Source organism: Dufourea novaeangliae, unplaced genomic scaffold (genome assembly GCF_001272555.1).
Source record: "Dufourea novaeangliae isolate 0120121106 unplaced genomic scaffold, ASM127255v1 scaffold75, whole genome shotgun sequence".
Classification (NCBI taxonomy): domain Eukaryota; kingdom Metazoa; phylum Arthropoda; class Insecta; order Hymenoptera; family Halictidae; genus Dufourea; species Dufourea novaeangliae.
Genome location: NW_015373946.1, coordinates 518568 through 533257, shown reverse-complemented (window position 1 = coordinate 533257; position 14690 = coordinate 518568). Strand labels below are relative to the sequence as shown.

Below are 14690 nucleotides of genomic sequence, written 5' to 3'. Positions count from 1 at the left end.
CTATTGTGAATACATTGTATTTTCTATATTCTGCAATTTTCCTTACATAGATCGTATTTCGTTCTACATTCGTAAATGATATCAAACGATTGTATTAAAATGACTATACTAAAATTATTGCACATATCATCATCACATTACTGCATTTTCTAGCGAACTAAATAACATACTACCACGTTCTCAATATATACTCAATTCATGAAAAAATAACAACTGTTTAAGCAATAGAATGATCTCTATTGAAATATCAAAGATTAATATCTCGTGTTAAATTGAACACTTAAAGAAAGTACATCATAACCAATGTGATTTCGTCTGTATGATGTTCGCCTTTAAGCCGAACATAAAATATTCAACTCATACTCTTTTAATACAAAATAGTTATGAATTATATTACTAATAATAAACGCGGCGTACAAGAAGACCATAACCTAACTAAGAAACACAACACATGCATGTTACTACTCGCGGATATGCAATCGTAGGATTGCATATCCGTGTTCACTGTACTCGCCAAAAGCACGTATACAACCAGTCGCCCGTGCCGTTTCGGACCAATTGTCCTACGACATGATTGGGGACTGGAGGAATAAAAACATGCACTCACCCGATGACTGAAGAACTCCCTATGACACTCGAAGAATCTCAAAAAACGGTGTAGCTTCGTCCGAGGACATCCACTGTAGTGGACATTCATGCAGCATCTGATAAATCTGAAAAAAAAGGAACAGAACTCGTTATAACCTCTTCTCAAAATTCTAGCTGTTTCAGTTAAAGAGTGTAAGTAATAAAATATAAGGATACTTACAATCTCTATTTGTAGAGCTTCGCCCAAAAACATCCACTTCAGTGATGCACTGACTCTACTTTCGCGAACGAGCATTTTCAAGTAGAAAAAAAATGAAAATAAAAAACTATCGCGACCGAAAATCCTAACCGGCGAACAAATGATTCTACTTTCGCGACACACAAAGCAAAGAGTGTCCCGAAACTCTGAAAATAATATGAGATTGTACGCAACAACACTGACTCTAGTTCCGCGAGGACCATAACACATCTCCGGTGAGATCCTAATCGGTGCCAGTTCGCTCCGCATAAACAGAAAAAACTTCGATGTAAACAAACACTGACTCGACTCGACCGCCTTGCACGCGGCCACCAAATACTGTGGAAAAAAAAGGGGGGAAAAGAAATACAATACGGCGCACGTGCACCGGCTTATCCTTTTTATTTTTATATACTACCAAGTGTTTATATCATGAAAATACTGTCATTCAACGATAAATATTCAAATATGAATTTAACTACGCAAATGTACCGTATTTTTACATTAATGTAATTTTACTACATTAATGTAAAAAAATATTCCAAAATAATTCTCAAATGTTTCAATATATTATATTCATTACTGATATATATTTGTTATTAATATATTATATTAAAGACATTTGTTGTTAGAGTTTAAGAATGTTCTTTATTTCTGTCTACATCGCGTACCGAATTTTATGAATATTGAGAAAATCGTTGCAAGTATTAAAGCTTCGTTGAGCATCGTAAACTACGCAGCTACTATATGTATAATTAAACTTACACCCGAAACCGTATATAAATACAAATACGGTGACATCGTAATGATAAACTCGAAAAATTATTAAAATTCAAACAATTTCGCGACCGAGATGCAGTAAACTACGAGTATTTCGAATTGAAACTTCTGGAACATTCCCGTTTAAATTTCCTAATGGTCAAAAAAGAAGCCATATTGCATACTTCAATTGCGTGTTTGAACACGAAATATTTCTCGAAAAAATTCTTGTTTGCTTTCAGCACAGTTAATCAGAAAATCGCGATCAAGTTTACGGTCAAAACAATAAAAGTGTACTAAAATCAAAATATCTAGTGGAATATAAACTATTTTGTTGTAATACATCACCAGAATTCACCTATTTCCCTCCAAATTGCGTCTAATGGGATTGGCATCGTTGGCGCGTCCTTTCTAGCCAGAATTCTAAAACAGAAAATAAACGTTAATACCAAGTAATTATACTAAATTAACAATGACTGAATCACAACAAAACAATTACTGACTCGAGGAGTGTTGCTAAAGATTGCAAATTAAACAAAAACTGCGTAAATACTAATTGGTACCGGGGGAGAACAGAAATCGTGAAACCAGTTCACTTTATCCAGAAATAACGAGATAATTTACGATTATTTAGAGTGAATTGTATAGATATTAACGAAAGTAACGATAGAGTGCTACCGAAGATACTAATAACATAAAGAAGTTAAAGTGAAAAGTAATAATACTTACTTCGCCACGAGCCAGATCACTACACGTCTAATCAGTCCAGCTCCCCTGAGACGAATGACCGTTAGGCTGCTGACTGGCTATCATTGGTTGACTCGGGTATGTATGAGGCCTGTGATTGGTGCGTCGGTTGGTGAAGAATGTGAGGATTGGTCGCCTCTCTGTTCGCCCACGTTCTATTTGAACGAAATAGAATATTTACCGCCAAATTATATTTCAATACATTTGTCTTATATGCACCCGAGATTAATTCAGGAGGGAATGACTATCATGAAAGGGAAACAAAGAGGCACACACTATCACCGAAAATATGATATTCCAATTCGTTTTAGATGAAAAATATTAACTTTGCTGTCGTCTTCTGCCGAAGTTTTCAATTCTCCAATGGTTCTCGAACGCCATCTATAATAAATATATCCCGCCAATTTGACAATGGCGCCAAAGTTTATGAAATACAATCTGACAGATATTACCAGTTAAATAATGAATAAAAACTTTTTTTTTGGAGAAAGTTTGACTAGCTGAGCTCTAGTTAGGTTGAAGTTAATTATTTAATTACTCCCAATAAGTAAAATTATTCTAAATAAATAAGTTATATATAAAAATTCACCAATTGTCAGAAGGTAAATGATTGTGCGTATGTATTAAGATTTTTATATCACGTTATCAAATAAAAAGGATATAAAAAGGAACGTGGAAAAAGTAACATTATTAAAATGTCCATTAACAATGCATTTAGAATAAGTTATCTTATAGATAAGTGACAGAATATATATGTACATATTATATTGCACTGAAAAGTAAGGGGGCTTGAGCTCTGGATGCATGTGACAGAATTCTACAGATTCCTTGGGTCACGATGTGAGGTGATTTATCTACTGTACCGATTGGAGCGAGTTGCTACAAATGGCGCCACGAGCGTTTGTGTACGTTCACTTGGCGAATTCTTGTGAATACACTACATATCTTTCCTTTGTTTATTTCATAAAATGGGTAAGTAACAAATGCTCTTCTCCACTCTTCTCATTCTTTACAAGCATACGAAGTGATGTTCTAATGTGTCTTTTGAATGGTAGGATTACCACGAAAAAACAAATCTAACTTCTTGAATGACAGATGTTTGTCGCAATCACGCGTCAGCAAAGGACGCAGCAACTTTACGAGTCTGTCGCAGCCTGTTGCAAGCACGAGCACAAGAAATGCTTCGTCGTCACGTGTTGTTCGAAGGGAATCTCCTGGGGAAAGAACAACGTGCTATGATGAAAGATTGCGAGACTCTCCACCAGATCGTATAGTTTCTGAAGAAGAAAATCAACTTGTAAACAGCTTAATAAGATACCTTTTCATATTAGACAGGGGAAAAAATATTATGAATAAAGCACGTATAATCAAGAGTGTGTTTGGAGGCCAAGGGAAAAACTTTCATCGTGTAATGACTAAAGCAAGAGATCTTCTATCGAAGGTATAAACAGACTTTTATTTTATGTATTATCTAAAATGTTCTGCATACAAATATTTCGATCAACAGATATTTGGGTATCAACTAGTGGAATTAGAAGGTAGCAAATACATGCTGATAAATGAGATAAGGAACACATTGCCTCATGTTTCTCCAGTGGGAACCAAAGGCAGTCAACAAGTATTGTTATTTTTGGTGCTCACTCACATCTTTATGAGTGAGGAGTTTTGTACCGAAGGTAATTAACAATGTCGTTGATAGATATACTCGGTAGAAGTGACTTTCCATTTGTTGCTGTATGTTTCAGAATCTCTGTGGAAGTTTCTTGAAAATTTGGGTATTAATTGTACAGAAGGTCAGAATCATTCGTACTTTGGTAATGTGAGACATATGGTAACTGAGGTAAAAATACATAGGCTGGGTTACCATGAGTAACAAATCGTTAACTGTTTATTTATGCAAAACGTATTCGGTTTCTTTTTTTCAAAGGTGTTCGTCGCACAAAAATATATCGATAAGACAGTTGTCGAACAAAACGATGCGCCAAAAATTGAATATAAATGGGGAGTTCGTGCAGAACATGAATTTTCCCGACGCACAGCCTTGGAATTTGTATCACAGGTAAGATCTGCGGTACTGTTGCGTGCCTCTAACACATCGAGATAATTACTTAATAATTTCGTACCGAGGTCGTTTCGTTTAACGCATATACCATTTACTTGTAGATCTACAATGGAAGAGCAATAAACAGTTGGCCGTTACAGTACAAAGCGCTGATCGCACGGGAAAAGACGAACAAATTCAACTAACCCCAGAGTGGAACTGAATGGATACCACCCCGACTTATTACATTGTAAATATTATTGTTCACCGAACGGAAAGAGTAAACCAAAATTGAATATCACCGCTGTAGCTAGTTCGAACACAACATTCTCTCTAGATTCTTTCTTAAATTTTTGTTTTTTATTTTTTTTTTTTCACTTTTCAAACGACCCTGAGAGCAGCCGTAAAACTGCGATGCGAGATTAAAGTTCGAGTACGGTCTTCGAGTTCAACGTTGGGGTCGGAGGAATCTGAAACGCGTTCCGTTGGCCTAGTTTTCGCCAAATCTAATTGGATTCATATTTTCTTCGGACGGTTACGTCGTAAGACTCGACGAGACCTTTGTAAAACGAAATTACAGAAACGACTATATAGTCTGTATCTCGCCCATAGTTGGAACTATTTTTGTGTGGGCACCACACAGATCTTCACGCTTTCCTACAACGAATTGCTTTCTGCTACTTTGCCCTGAATGCCCTGAAAAAAAAACGTTCTCTAGTAAGCTTTATCGTTCGTGAACGATTAGATACGATGTTATAATCAACACGACCACAACTCGAACTTTATTCCGTTCGCATATTTATTGGAATTTCTTTACCCCTAAACGATAGCCGCTGCCACGACATTCGTTCTCCGTGTTCTCGTTCGGATAAAGGAGAGAGTAGTGATCGCTCGTGCAACATGGGGTCACGGTAGAGATGAATCCGTAAAAAGTCGTCGGAGACGTTGAACGGCCAAGGGACAGTGAGAGAGAGATTCGAAAAAGGTGCAAAGGGTCGCGTAGAGGGGATACGGCGGCGGATCGTGATTGCGCAGGGACAGGCGGACTCTATGTGTGTATATGTATGTATATCGGCCGCTGAACCAGCAGCAATGCGGGAAATGTGTGTCAGGCCGGGCTGGGTTCCAGGCGACGGCAACGAGAGTCACAGAGTGACGGCGGTGGCCCCCAGTGTTCGTCGGTGGTTCGGTCGGGTCAGGCGGTTAGGTGGTCGCGTTGGCGTGGGTGGCGCGCGCGCGCGCATATATGTTCGTCTCGTAGTGTCATTGTGCCGATCAACGCACTCTAGCATTCTAAGCCCCAAATTTTTATTTATCCCTATATCGTACTTTTTTCCCCGTACACACACAGCCTATCAGATCGCCTAGACCCGAAAGGGTAGCTGATATTTCGGCAGCTTCTTCCACCGAGGGCAATATGACACAAGGAACCGTCGGTTGAATGCTGCTGGTGGTTACACGTTTACGCGCGGTCGCGTTTCACTTTCGTTGATATAATAGACGGGCACCGAAAGGAGGGCAACGGAACGAACGATCGAAAGAATAAAAAAAAAAGGAAGAAAACTACGTGAACTGGACCATTGATATGTGGACGCAAGGCGTAGGCATTGTACCAGGATCCGGCGCGACAAACGTCCAATAAAAACGGGTATCAATGCATGCCACAGACTCATTCGACGTTTCACTGTCACCGTAAACAGACGCCTGAGAGAAAGATGACTAAAGGGAGGAGAGGGTAAGGTGTAAAGTTTTCCTTTCAGCAGCCGTTCGTCGAAAGGGCACGCAGAACCTGTGCGCCTAGCCCGGAAGTTCTGTGCGACAAGTAAGTTCCGGAAGCACAACTCCGGAAAACAAGGGGAGCAACCAGAAGGTTTCTTCTTCTTCGGACGATTAGGGGGGGGGGGATAGGATTGCGTATTCCAGGATCACGTACCCGAGACGAGAAAAACATGTTCAATCTTTATCAGAACCTGAACAAACGCGATGACGATCACAAGGAATCGGATGTCACCGGGCACGATCGGTTCTGGCAGGAACGTCCGCGTACGCGGCGAAAACGTCGCGCTGTTAACCGTCGAACCCAGAGCGCCATCGAGCTGGACTCCGAGGCTATGGTGTCCGCTCGTGGGACGCTACGTCGCGGAAGGAGCGCAAGCATCGAGGACGAGGACAGCGACGATGAGAAGGGCTATCAGCTGACCAATAAAATCGACAATCTAGCCAAAATATTGTTCAATCGCGTGTCCGCCGCACGAGGTTGCAAAGAAACTGACGTCAGGTGATTAAGAAAAGAAAAAAAGTAAAAAGCCTAAGTATAAGAAAAAGAGAACTTTAAGGTGATTGTACCAAAGTTTTTATCAACCTTATTTTTCCAAAGTTTTCAAGGTCATCTTCGGTTGTTTTTTGTAGAGAAACTTGTAATTTTTTTACGCCCATCTTTTAGCGCATACTAAGCCAAACTCAATTAGCACCATAACAAATGTTTTTTTTTTTTTAAATTATAGGTTCGTGTATAAAAAAATCCGAAGATGACCTTGAAAACTACGGGAAAAAGGGTTGACAAAAAATTTAGTGCAACCATCTTAACCCTCTCTTTGAATTATGTTATATTAGACGAAACGATTTTCGATCGAACAGTTAGCAGTAGAATAAGCTGATCACGTTTCGTGGTCCACCCTGTATACTAGCCGAGATAACCGATTTTAGACAACGATAGCTGGATAGGATTCGTGTTGCCAGCTGGGCCATTCCTTTTCCTAATTTCTTGTTTTTTTTTTTAGCACATGCCTTTCCAGTAGTAGCCGATGTTCCTTGATCGAAATACAGGGATTCGTTCGTTGTCATCGATCGAGCTCCCGGAGAATTCTGTGAAACTGCACAACGCCATATATTCGTACACAAACACACAGACACACGATACTCGACCGTGTTTATTTACAAACATTTTACGTACACGCGCCATACCGTCTAAATGAACCGAGAATGAACCTCTCAGTCTTCACGGGCGATAAGTAAGCTGATCTCCGAACCCCTGTGAGTCTTCGATCGATGGCAACGAACGGTCTCGACGACCGACACAGAAACTTGTCGCAAAATTTGCGACTTCGAGGAAAACGAATACCTACGACACGGCAACGTTCGCTCCGGTGACGTTTCCTTTTGTCTCGTCTCGTTTCATTTCGTATTCGCTTTCTCCCATACCACCCATCCGTCACCGATAAACGAACACCTACCGTTACGAACCCAGTTTCTGATCACTTAAGAATAACTAACGCCGCGTTTTTCTTAACGTATAAGTGGAAAAATTAACCAAAATCAATAGAATTGTTGTTCTTCTAATAAATCTAGGTTTCATCCTTTAATTTGATATTAACAGAAGTGCAGAAATAGTAAATAGAACTAAATTTGTAATTTAACTATTAAAGTAATAAGTGCAAAGGGAGCAATTATCTGATCACCTAAATCATATATATCCGCATTACACACGAATTTTACGTATAAAATTCAACATGTACTAAACTGGATCAGGAATTTGGTTCTGATTAGGAACTGTGTCCGTGACACGATACCCATTTGATATTGCGAAAACATTCTCAATGGAATTGAGACGCGATTCTAGGGACAAGCAAAAGTTTGCTGGGGGTGGGGGTGGCAGATTGCGAATTACATCGACGATATATCGGGATTAATCCGTGATTCGTGATCTTATTGGATGAAACCCTTGGCTTGCGCTCGTAGGGAAGGATGGCTACTCGCTGGCAACGTCAACGAAACCGATCCAGTTTGTAGTCGTTGGTTCGAGAATCTATTTCATTATTGGCATCCCTCGAGAAACCGTTCGTCCGTACGAGATATCGCTGCTGAACGCCGTCGTATCGCAGCGTCGAGCGGCGACTCAAACACACTCGTCAGGTATTGTTCTCCACCTTTTTTTTCTTTTTTTTTTTGTTTTTAATTTTCCGTTGATTCTTCTATTTTTTCGAATTGAGCATACGGGGTCCGCGCGCGAACCGTCGAAACGATAGCGCGACAAATTGCCTGAAGGACAGAGAGTCAAAGGAAAAATAAGAAAAAACTTGTAGACGATAGTAATAGGACGACTCTAACAATCGGATCGGAAAATCCGAAAAATCTGATCGAATTTTAACCCGGTATGTCCGTGGACAGAAATGGGAGGCATAGTTACACGGCATTGGACCACGGGCCGTCGGTCTGCGAGGACGTTGGCGAGTACATGGAGATGGAGAAAAGATCACGAGACCGTGCTTTATCAATTTGCCAAGCTTACATCCGAAGAACGCCGCGCTATAGTCTGGTGAAGCAGCTGAATAATCTCGGTAAGCTCTCGATCCCCACCCCCGAACCTCTTAGAACCCACTTTTCTCTTACCCGACGCGACATTATTGTTCACAATGCACCCTATACACACACACACAGAGAGACACGTACGTACGTATACATCCATAGATGTTGGACAAGATCATTCCGTTTTCGCGCGATGTTTCAGGCTCGAGAGTGGACAAACATTGGTTCGCGGTGAGGGACACTTCCCTGAAGACCGATCGGTTGATCACGTTGGCCCCGTTGAACAGAAATTGCCCGTTGACTGTCTCACCACTGACAAAGAATATTCTGAACGACCTGTTCTTGGCCTTGCAGCATCCGTACATATGCCCCGTGTTCGACATTGATTTCCTCGAGTACGAAGACGAGAATTACGTGATCGTTGTTCAACCGATCAGCCAGGGCAGCCTGAAGGACTTGATATACGGGGTGAGTATGGAAGTAATGGTGTGGCAGTAGACCCATTGAACTCTATCCTTTTTCATAATACCACCTTGTTGTCGATGGAAGGACGAATTCAGCGACCATTAGCATGATGGTATTTAAAAAAAAAGATACATTGACTCTGATAAAACTCAAGGTCACCTTAAAATCTAAAAAAGAAAAGAGGTAAAAGAAATCAAATTGTATTCATCAGTTGCGTCCCCTAAAATGCTACATAATTCATTAAAACGTTTTCTAATACCAACCAATAAGTAACGAGTTATTTCAGATAGTAGTTCTTATCGACTTACCCTGTATATATCTGGTATGTAAAATATAACTCCATCCTTCGCTATATACCCAACAGATAGAGAGAACCGGCTGGAACGAGGATTGGGGCCAAAAGTACGGTTCACGAGGCAAAGGACTCCCGTTGCCGCAGATACAACAAATGGGACGCCAAGTGTTAGAGGCGTTGATCTTTTTGAAGGAACGGGAATTCCCGATGGTGATGCATCTACACTCGGGGAACGTACTCGTGCAGAACGGTGTCGCGAGGCTCGCGGGCCTCGAGAACACCCTTCTCGGTTTCACCAGCCGTATACATCCTGTGATCACATCGCGTGTCTCGCAGACCACCTCTGTCGACATGATATCGTTCGGTAATATCAAATCTTGACCCGATCTCACGATCGATACCGTTACAAAGAAGAAAAAAAAATCATCGCCGATTATTACTTGACCAAACATAATCTGACGCTGCGTCGAATCTCCTTTCTAGGTCATATGCTATTTGAAATGTGCGCTGGTTACGAATTACGATCGTTTAAACCGAATTCCATGCATCTCTCGGATCTTGAAATGTATCCACAAGTACAAATCTCTATTTTTTCTCTTCTATATATCTCTCTCTCTCTCTCTCTCTCTCTCTCTCTCTCTCTCTCTCTCTCTCTCTCTCTCTCTCTTTCTCTACCGAAAATTCTTTCTTTCGTTTTTTTTCTTTTTCTTTCCATCTGTATCTCTCTATATCTCTCTTTCGTTTCTTCTGTTTATATGTACTTTATTCTACTCTATTTTTATAACGCTAATGAAAACCGTTCACGCACGCACACAGGTGATCGAGTTATTGAAATTTCTGTTCGCTGAACCGTGTAATCGGCGAAAAAACATTGAAGAGCTTCTCGTTCACGATCTGTTCAGAAACATCGATCTTCGTGAAATGCGCAGCGCTCCAGTCACGGTGAGGATTCTTTCTTTTTTTTTTTATAGTCCTTATAAATTTACGCCGGTGATTATGAAAGTGGTCTAAGTCGATTAAATATTCTGCAAAAATGCTTTCATATTATTGTAACGTAAGTCGATGTAACACCAAACAAGTGATACGTTCAATTTTTTTTTTAATTTAGACCATTTTCATAATTTACACTCAATAATCACCGGCACAAATGTGTATTCCTTTGAATATTCTGATCCGTTACTCTCGTTTGTCTGTTTTTTTGTTCTCTCTCTCTCGCACGCACGCACAGATATTCCGACCAACGTTAACACCGTCGATCGCAAACTTACTCGACGGCATTAAACGACAAAACGTGAACAAAAGGTAACGGGGATGATTCCGTGGCCGGAATCGGAGATTCGATTTCCGTGTCTGCCTATATTTTTTTTATCGATTTTTGCTAAACGTTCCTTTTGCATGCACAACAGGCAGAGATCGCGCTCTATAAACGACGTGTATTTAACACGCAGATTTTGGTAATGCCACCCAACGGTCCGATTAATTCGATACGATTCTAGTGAGCATTGTTCACCGTTTGAATTAATATATTCACTTTTTCCCACCCCCTACTCCATCCCCGACCCACCATTTTCAGAGTCACGAGCTTGGACGACATCGTCGATGTCGACACTTTGTCGCTGCATAGACCGGACACCGTTTGCGAACATTCGTTGCTCGACGAGATCTATAACGAGCTATCGAACACGGCCGTATAATTGTTTAATGGACTCTGGGAACAAAGTTTCTTACGAAGACACACGACCACCGTTCACGAGTAATATCTTTATTTACTCGCGTCGTTCTGTACCAAGTGCCAAAATATCGTTTCAGCTTCTTTCCAATCTGGGCGTCGATGCTATTGTATTTACTGAAAAAGAAATAAAAGAAAAAAATGTGGAGAAACTAATATGGGGAAAAACAATAAAGAAAAGTCACGTATACGTACGGTCGATTTTATTATTTAAAGTATTGAAACACATCCAAAGCCATCTGTATCTACGATACAAATGCAGGGAAAATGATAAAAAGTATTCACATCACAAGCGTGTCAGATACACGACCACTTTTCGTCTCTTCTTTTCACCGAGTTTTTACCTTAACTTACTTTCACTTGTAGATGATTCTCGACGGAATTTGTCGATAAGGACCGCGAGACGAGATACGATGACGAGTGCAGGAGAGAAAAAAAAAAAGAAACATCGTCGAGACATCATCGATAATTCTCGATTGGCTCGTGTGACGACGCGGATTTAGCCAGACGCAGGATCGCTGCTTTGATCGTCTGTACACATTGAAAGGATGCGCGTACGCGGTATAAGAAATGATAACAGGGAAGTAATAACTTCGTTTCGTTGTTAGTGGAACCAAGTACCTTCCTCGCATATTTATTTTCCATTGAAAATTCCGATGTGTCGTTTATCCTTTATTGAAAACAGTCGAATTTAACGCGATCGCGAGACCACGATTAATTTTTTAATACCTACAATACGGGACGCCAAAGGCATAGAGCATCAACTGAGACACGCTCTTGTCTACCATCACGTGTGTATATTTCAGCAGGGAACAGCCTGATGGAATTAGACGAGCCCAACGAATGCGGAGGAATTGCAGCTGCGTTCGGAGAAGCCTTCTCCAATCTGTACCTTAACGATCTTAGAGTGTATGTATAAACGGGCGTCAAGATCGGTAGTAAAAATAGACATTATTGCTTCCTGATGTTCTTTTCGTTTTAACGTACAAATTCATATTAACGTCTTCCTTACACTAGAGCACGAATGATCGATTTCACGTGGGTGAGACCGCATGGATCCTTGGAAAGTTTCATGATCAAATAATTTAATTGATTAGTTCTTACGCATTATGAAGCACCAGCTTCGAGTTCGCTCGCAGGCGTGTCCGGTTCTTCGTCGTTGTAAATGTTTTCTGCCATTTGCCACACCTGCATTATATTATCTTCCGACACTGAACATATGACCCACGGTTCGTTTGGATTCCATGAAAAATCGCTGATTTTGGCGGTATGGCCACCGTGTATAAACTGCAATATACAAAACAAATGAATTGCTATCATTGACAGTGCAAAGCTGTCGGCAGGCACGTGCCAGTATGCAACTGATCTACAGAGAGTGAGAGAGAGAGAGGCAGACAGACAGAAACGAATGTCGTATAATCGATGTACCAGCAACTCGGGTGGACCGTCTTCGGCATCTTCGCTGGACTGTTCTTCGCCAATCTTACTGAGATCCCATACATGCAGACGCCTATCCGTACCGCTACTTGCCAGTATAGTTTCGTTATGCGGCGACCACTGAACTTGAAAGATTTCGTCCTTATGAGACTCGAAAGAATGGAGTTTCAGCTTCAGATTTCTCAGATCCCAGAGTGCTACCGTTTTATCAGCGCTTCCGGTCGCGAGGATGAACTCTGAGTATGGATTGAAACTTAAACAATTCACTTCCGCGGTATGAGCATCGACCGTATGACTTGGTTTGCTTGTATTGTTACACCTACGAAAAAGAATGCACATTGTTTACAACTAATATAGCATAATATTATTCAGATTTATTCGTATCGTAGATGATAACGCGTCGTTACCTTGTGTCCCAAATCATTAACTTCTGGTCGTCCGCCACCGAGCCGAACAAAGATTCGTGCAACAAATGCCATGCCACATCTTCGACGACAGCGGTGTGGCCGGTGAATATCGTTTTCGCGTCTATAACACGATTTTCTTTCGGCGGCGCGTTAATGTCCCACAAACAGATCGTGTGATCATCGGACGCGCTTAACAAATATCCGTTGAGGTTGGGATTCCACGACAGGCCGTAGCCTTCCTTCTGATGTCCCCTCAGTCTATCAGCGACAACCAATCAAACATTTAGAAGAATTTTTAGGCTCACGATTCTTATTCGGACAGGTACGTTCTTCTTCTCGCTTACCTCAGGTCAGGTTGACACTCGCCATTCGGATCCGGTTTACTAGGATGTTTTGTGTAATCGAAGACGAGAACGTCGCTGGAAGGTGTCTTGGTGGCGATAACACAAGGATTTTGCGGCATGTACCGTGCCCTGTTTACTTCTCCTTCATGATTTATCTTTATTTCGATCTCTATCTTCCCGCTAACCGACCCAAATCCACCAAATTCACCTTTCTCATTGTCGTAATGCGACGCGTCAAACTGAGCATCTTCGTTTGGCAATTGAACGCTAGCGATGAGCAAATGATTCTGCTCATCTGAGGTATGTGTACCCAAAATAAGACGGTGCACAGAGTAATCTTTTCCCTCTGGTCTGGTTACGTCGGGCAGCCATTGAGCAGTCAGGGAAGGCCATTCGAGAGCGTGTGTCATCACGAGGTCGTATAAAAAGGGAGTATTTTTCTTCCATATTTTGTATTCTTCGTTGATAACTCTTTCCTCCACGGCATCGTCGAATGTTTCTGGAACCGGCGTAGAACGCATTAACGAAACACGTGCGATGCATAAATGACTATCACGACGGATAGAAGAGTTCAATAGACAAAATAGATCCGTGACTGCTTTGTTATACAGTCAGAAGATTACTTCTTACAGGATTGTGAAAAATGCCCGATAAAATGACATTTTCGACGTAACACAGAATGAAAGATCAGCGAGAAAACTAAACTTTCGACCGGCAAAAACGTTCTACTCTTTGCAGTGATATAACCTGCCGGTCAACGAGTAAAGATCTCGCTTCTTACATATTCTATTTCACGACACAAAAACAGTTCTTTCATGTCCTTTCGATCTCAATTAGACATCAAGATGTCGAACTCAACGACGTTGGGAAATAAATGTTACTGTCTAACAGAAATAAATCTATCGAAAATTCTTGCGAAATGCAATCTTGTTTACCATGGCACAGAAAGCGTCCTTTGAACGAACGTCCGATAGTTTTAAATAGAAAAAGCTATCAAGAAAGTTAACAGAGAAACGATATAATGTATTTTACACTTACCGCCGTCTTTATCTCCCATCCTCACGTTTTGTTAAATCTTTCAAATAACAAGTAAAATACTGACAAAACCTTTAACCCGCCAAAAAGCCGCGAAGCCCAGCCGGATTTCATCAAAAATGCAAGCGTACTTGCTAGAATGCCTTAAATATACGCCGCGTTTTCATCGCACACAATCGCATGCATATACGATACGGCGAACAACGACAACGATCTTTTGCGATACGTACCTTAAGTTACGTTTATGTCATATCTTTTACTTTGCATTGTGCATGAACATATTTACCAATATTTACTCAA

General features: G+C 40.9%; 3 protein-coding genes across 3 annotated transcripts; 2 read left to right on the top strand and 1 right to left on the bottom strand.

The window, feature by feature from the left end:
- The first annotated feature begins 3226 nt into the window (after positions 1–3226).
- LOC107186063 (melanoma-associated antigen G1-like) lies at positions 3227–4718 on the top strand. Its single transcript, XM_015573861.1, has 6 exons — positions 3227–3304; positions 3388–3773; positions 3840–4008; positions 4078–4172; positions 4260–4391; positions 4496–4718. Exons 1-6 carry the CDS (start codon positions 3301–3303, stop codon positions 4577–4579), a joined length of 870 nt encoding a protein of 289 aa, XP_015429347.1. The 5' UTR covers positions 3227–3300; the 3' UTR covers positions 4580–4718.
- Positions 4719–5473: 755 nt separating this feature from the next.
- Positions 5474–11325, top strand: LOC107186051 (slowpoke-binding protein). Its single transcript, XM_015573848.1, has 8 exons — positions 5474–6651; positions 8541–8710; positions 8881–9146; positions 9508–9802; positions 9922–10013; positions 10255–10380; positions 10667–10740; positions 11012–11325. Exons 1-8 carry the CDS (start codon positions 6323–6325, stop codon positions 11130–11132), a joined length of 1473 nt encoding a protein of 490 aa, XP_015429334.1. The 5' UTR covers positions 5474–6322; the 3' UTR covers positions 11133–11325.
- A 499-nt stretch (positions 11326–11824) lies between these two features.
- On the bottom strand, positions 11825–14505 carry LOC107186043 (probable histone-binding protein Caf1). The gene is made up of 5 exons (XM_015573839.1): positions 14394–14505; positions 13356–13854; positions 13012–13269; positions 12596–12923; positions 11825–12454 (listed from the first exon to the last, which is right to left on the bottom strand). The coding sequence occupies exons 1-5, from the start codon at positions 14410–14412 to the stop codon at positions 12275–12277; spliced, it is 1284 nt and encodes a 427-aa protein (XP_015429325.1). The 5' UTR covers positions 14413–14505; the 3' UTR covers positions 11825–12274.
- Positions 14506–14690: the final 185 nt, after the last annotated feature.

Coding starts and splice junctions, on each gene's coding strand:
- LOC107186043 (XM_015573839.1), bottom strand. Junction 13,270..13,355: donor GAGTGTCAACCTGACCTGAG/GTAAGCGAGAAG, acceptor TGTCGCTGATAG/ACTGAGGGGACATCAGAAGG. Junction 12,924..13,011: donor TTAATGATTTGGGACACAAG/GTAACGACGCGT, acceptor TCTTTTTCGTAG/GTGTAACAATACAAGCAAAC.
- LOC107186063 (XM_015573861.1), top strand. Junction 4,009..4,077: donor TGAGGAGTTTTGTACCGAAG/GTAATTAACAAT, acceptor TGTATGTTTCAG/AATCTCTGTGGAAGTTTCTT. Junction 4,173..4,259: donor TGAGACATATGGTAACTGAG/GTAAAAATACAT, acceptor TTTTTTTCAAAG/GTGTTCGTCGCACAAAAATA.
- LOC107186051 (XM_015573848.1), top strand. CDS start 6,323: ATGTTCAATCTTTATCAGAACCTGAACAAACGCGATGACGATCACAAG. Junction 8,711..8,880: donor GAAGCAGCTGAATAATCTCG/GTAAGCTCTCGA, acceptor GCGATGTTTCAG/GCTCGAGAGTGGACAAACAT. Junction 9,147..9,507: donor TGAAGGACTTGATATACGGG/GTGAGTATGGAA, acceptor TATACCCAACAG/ATAGAGAGAACCGGCTGGAA.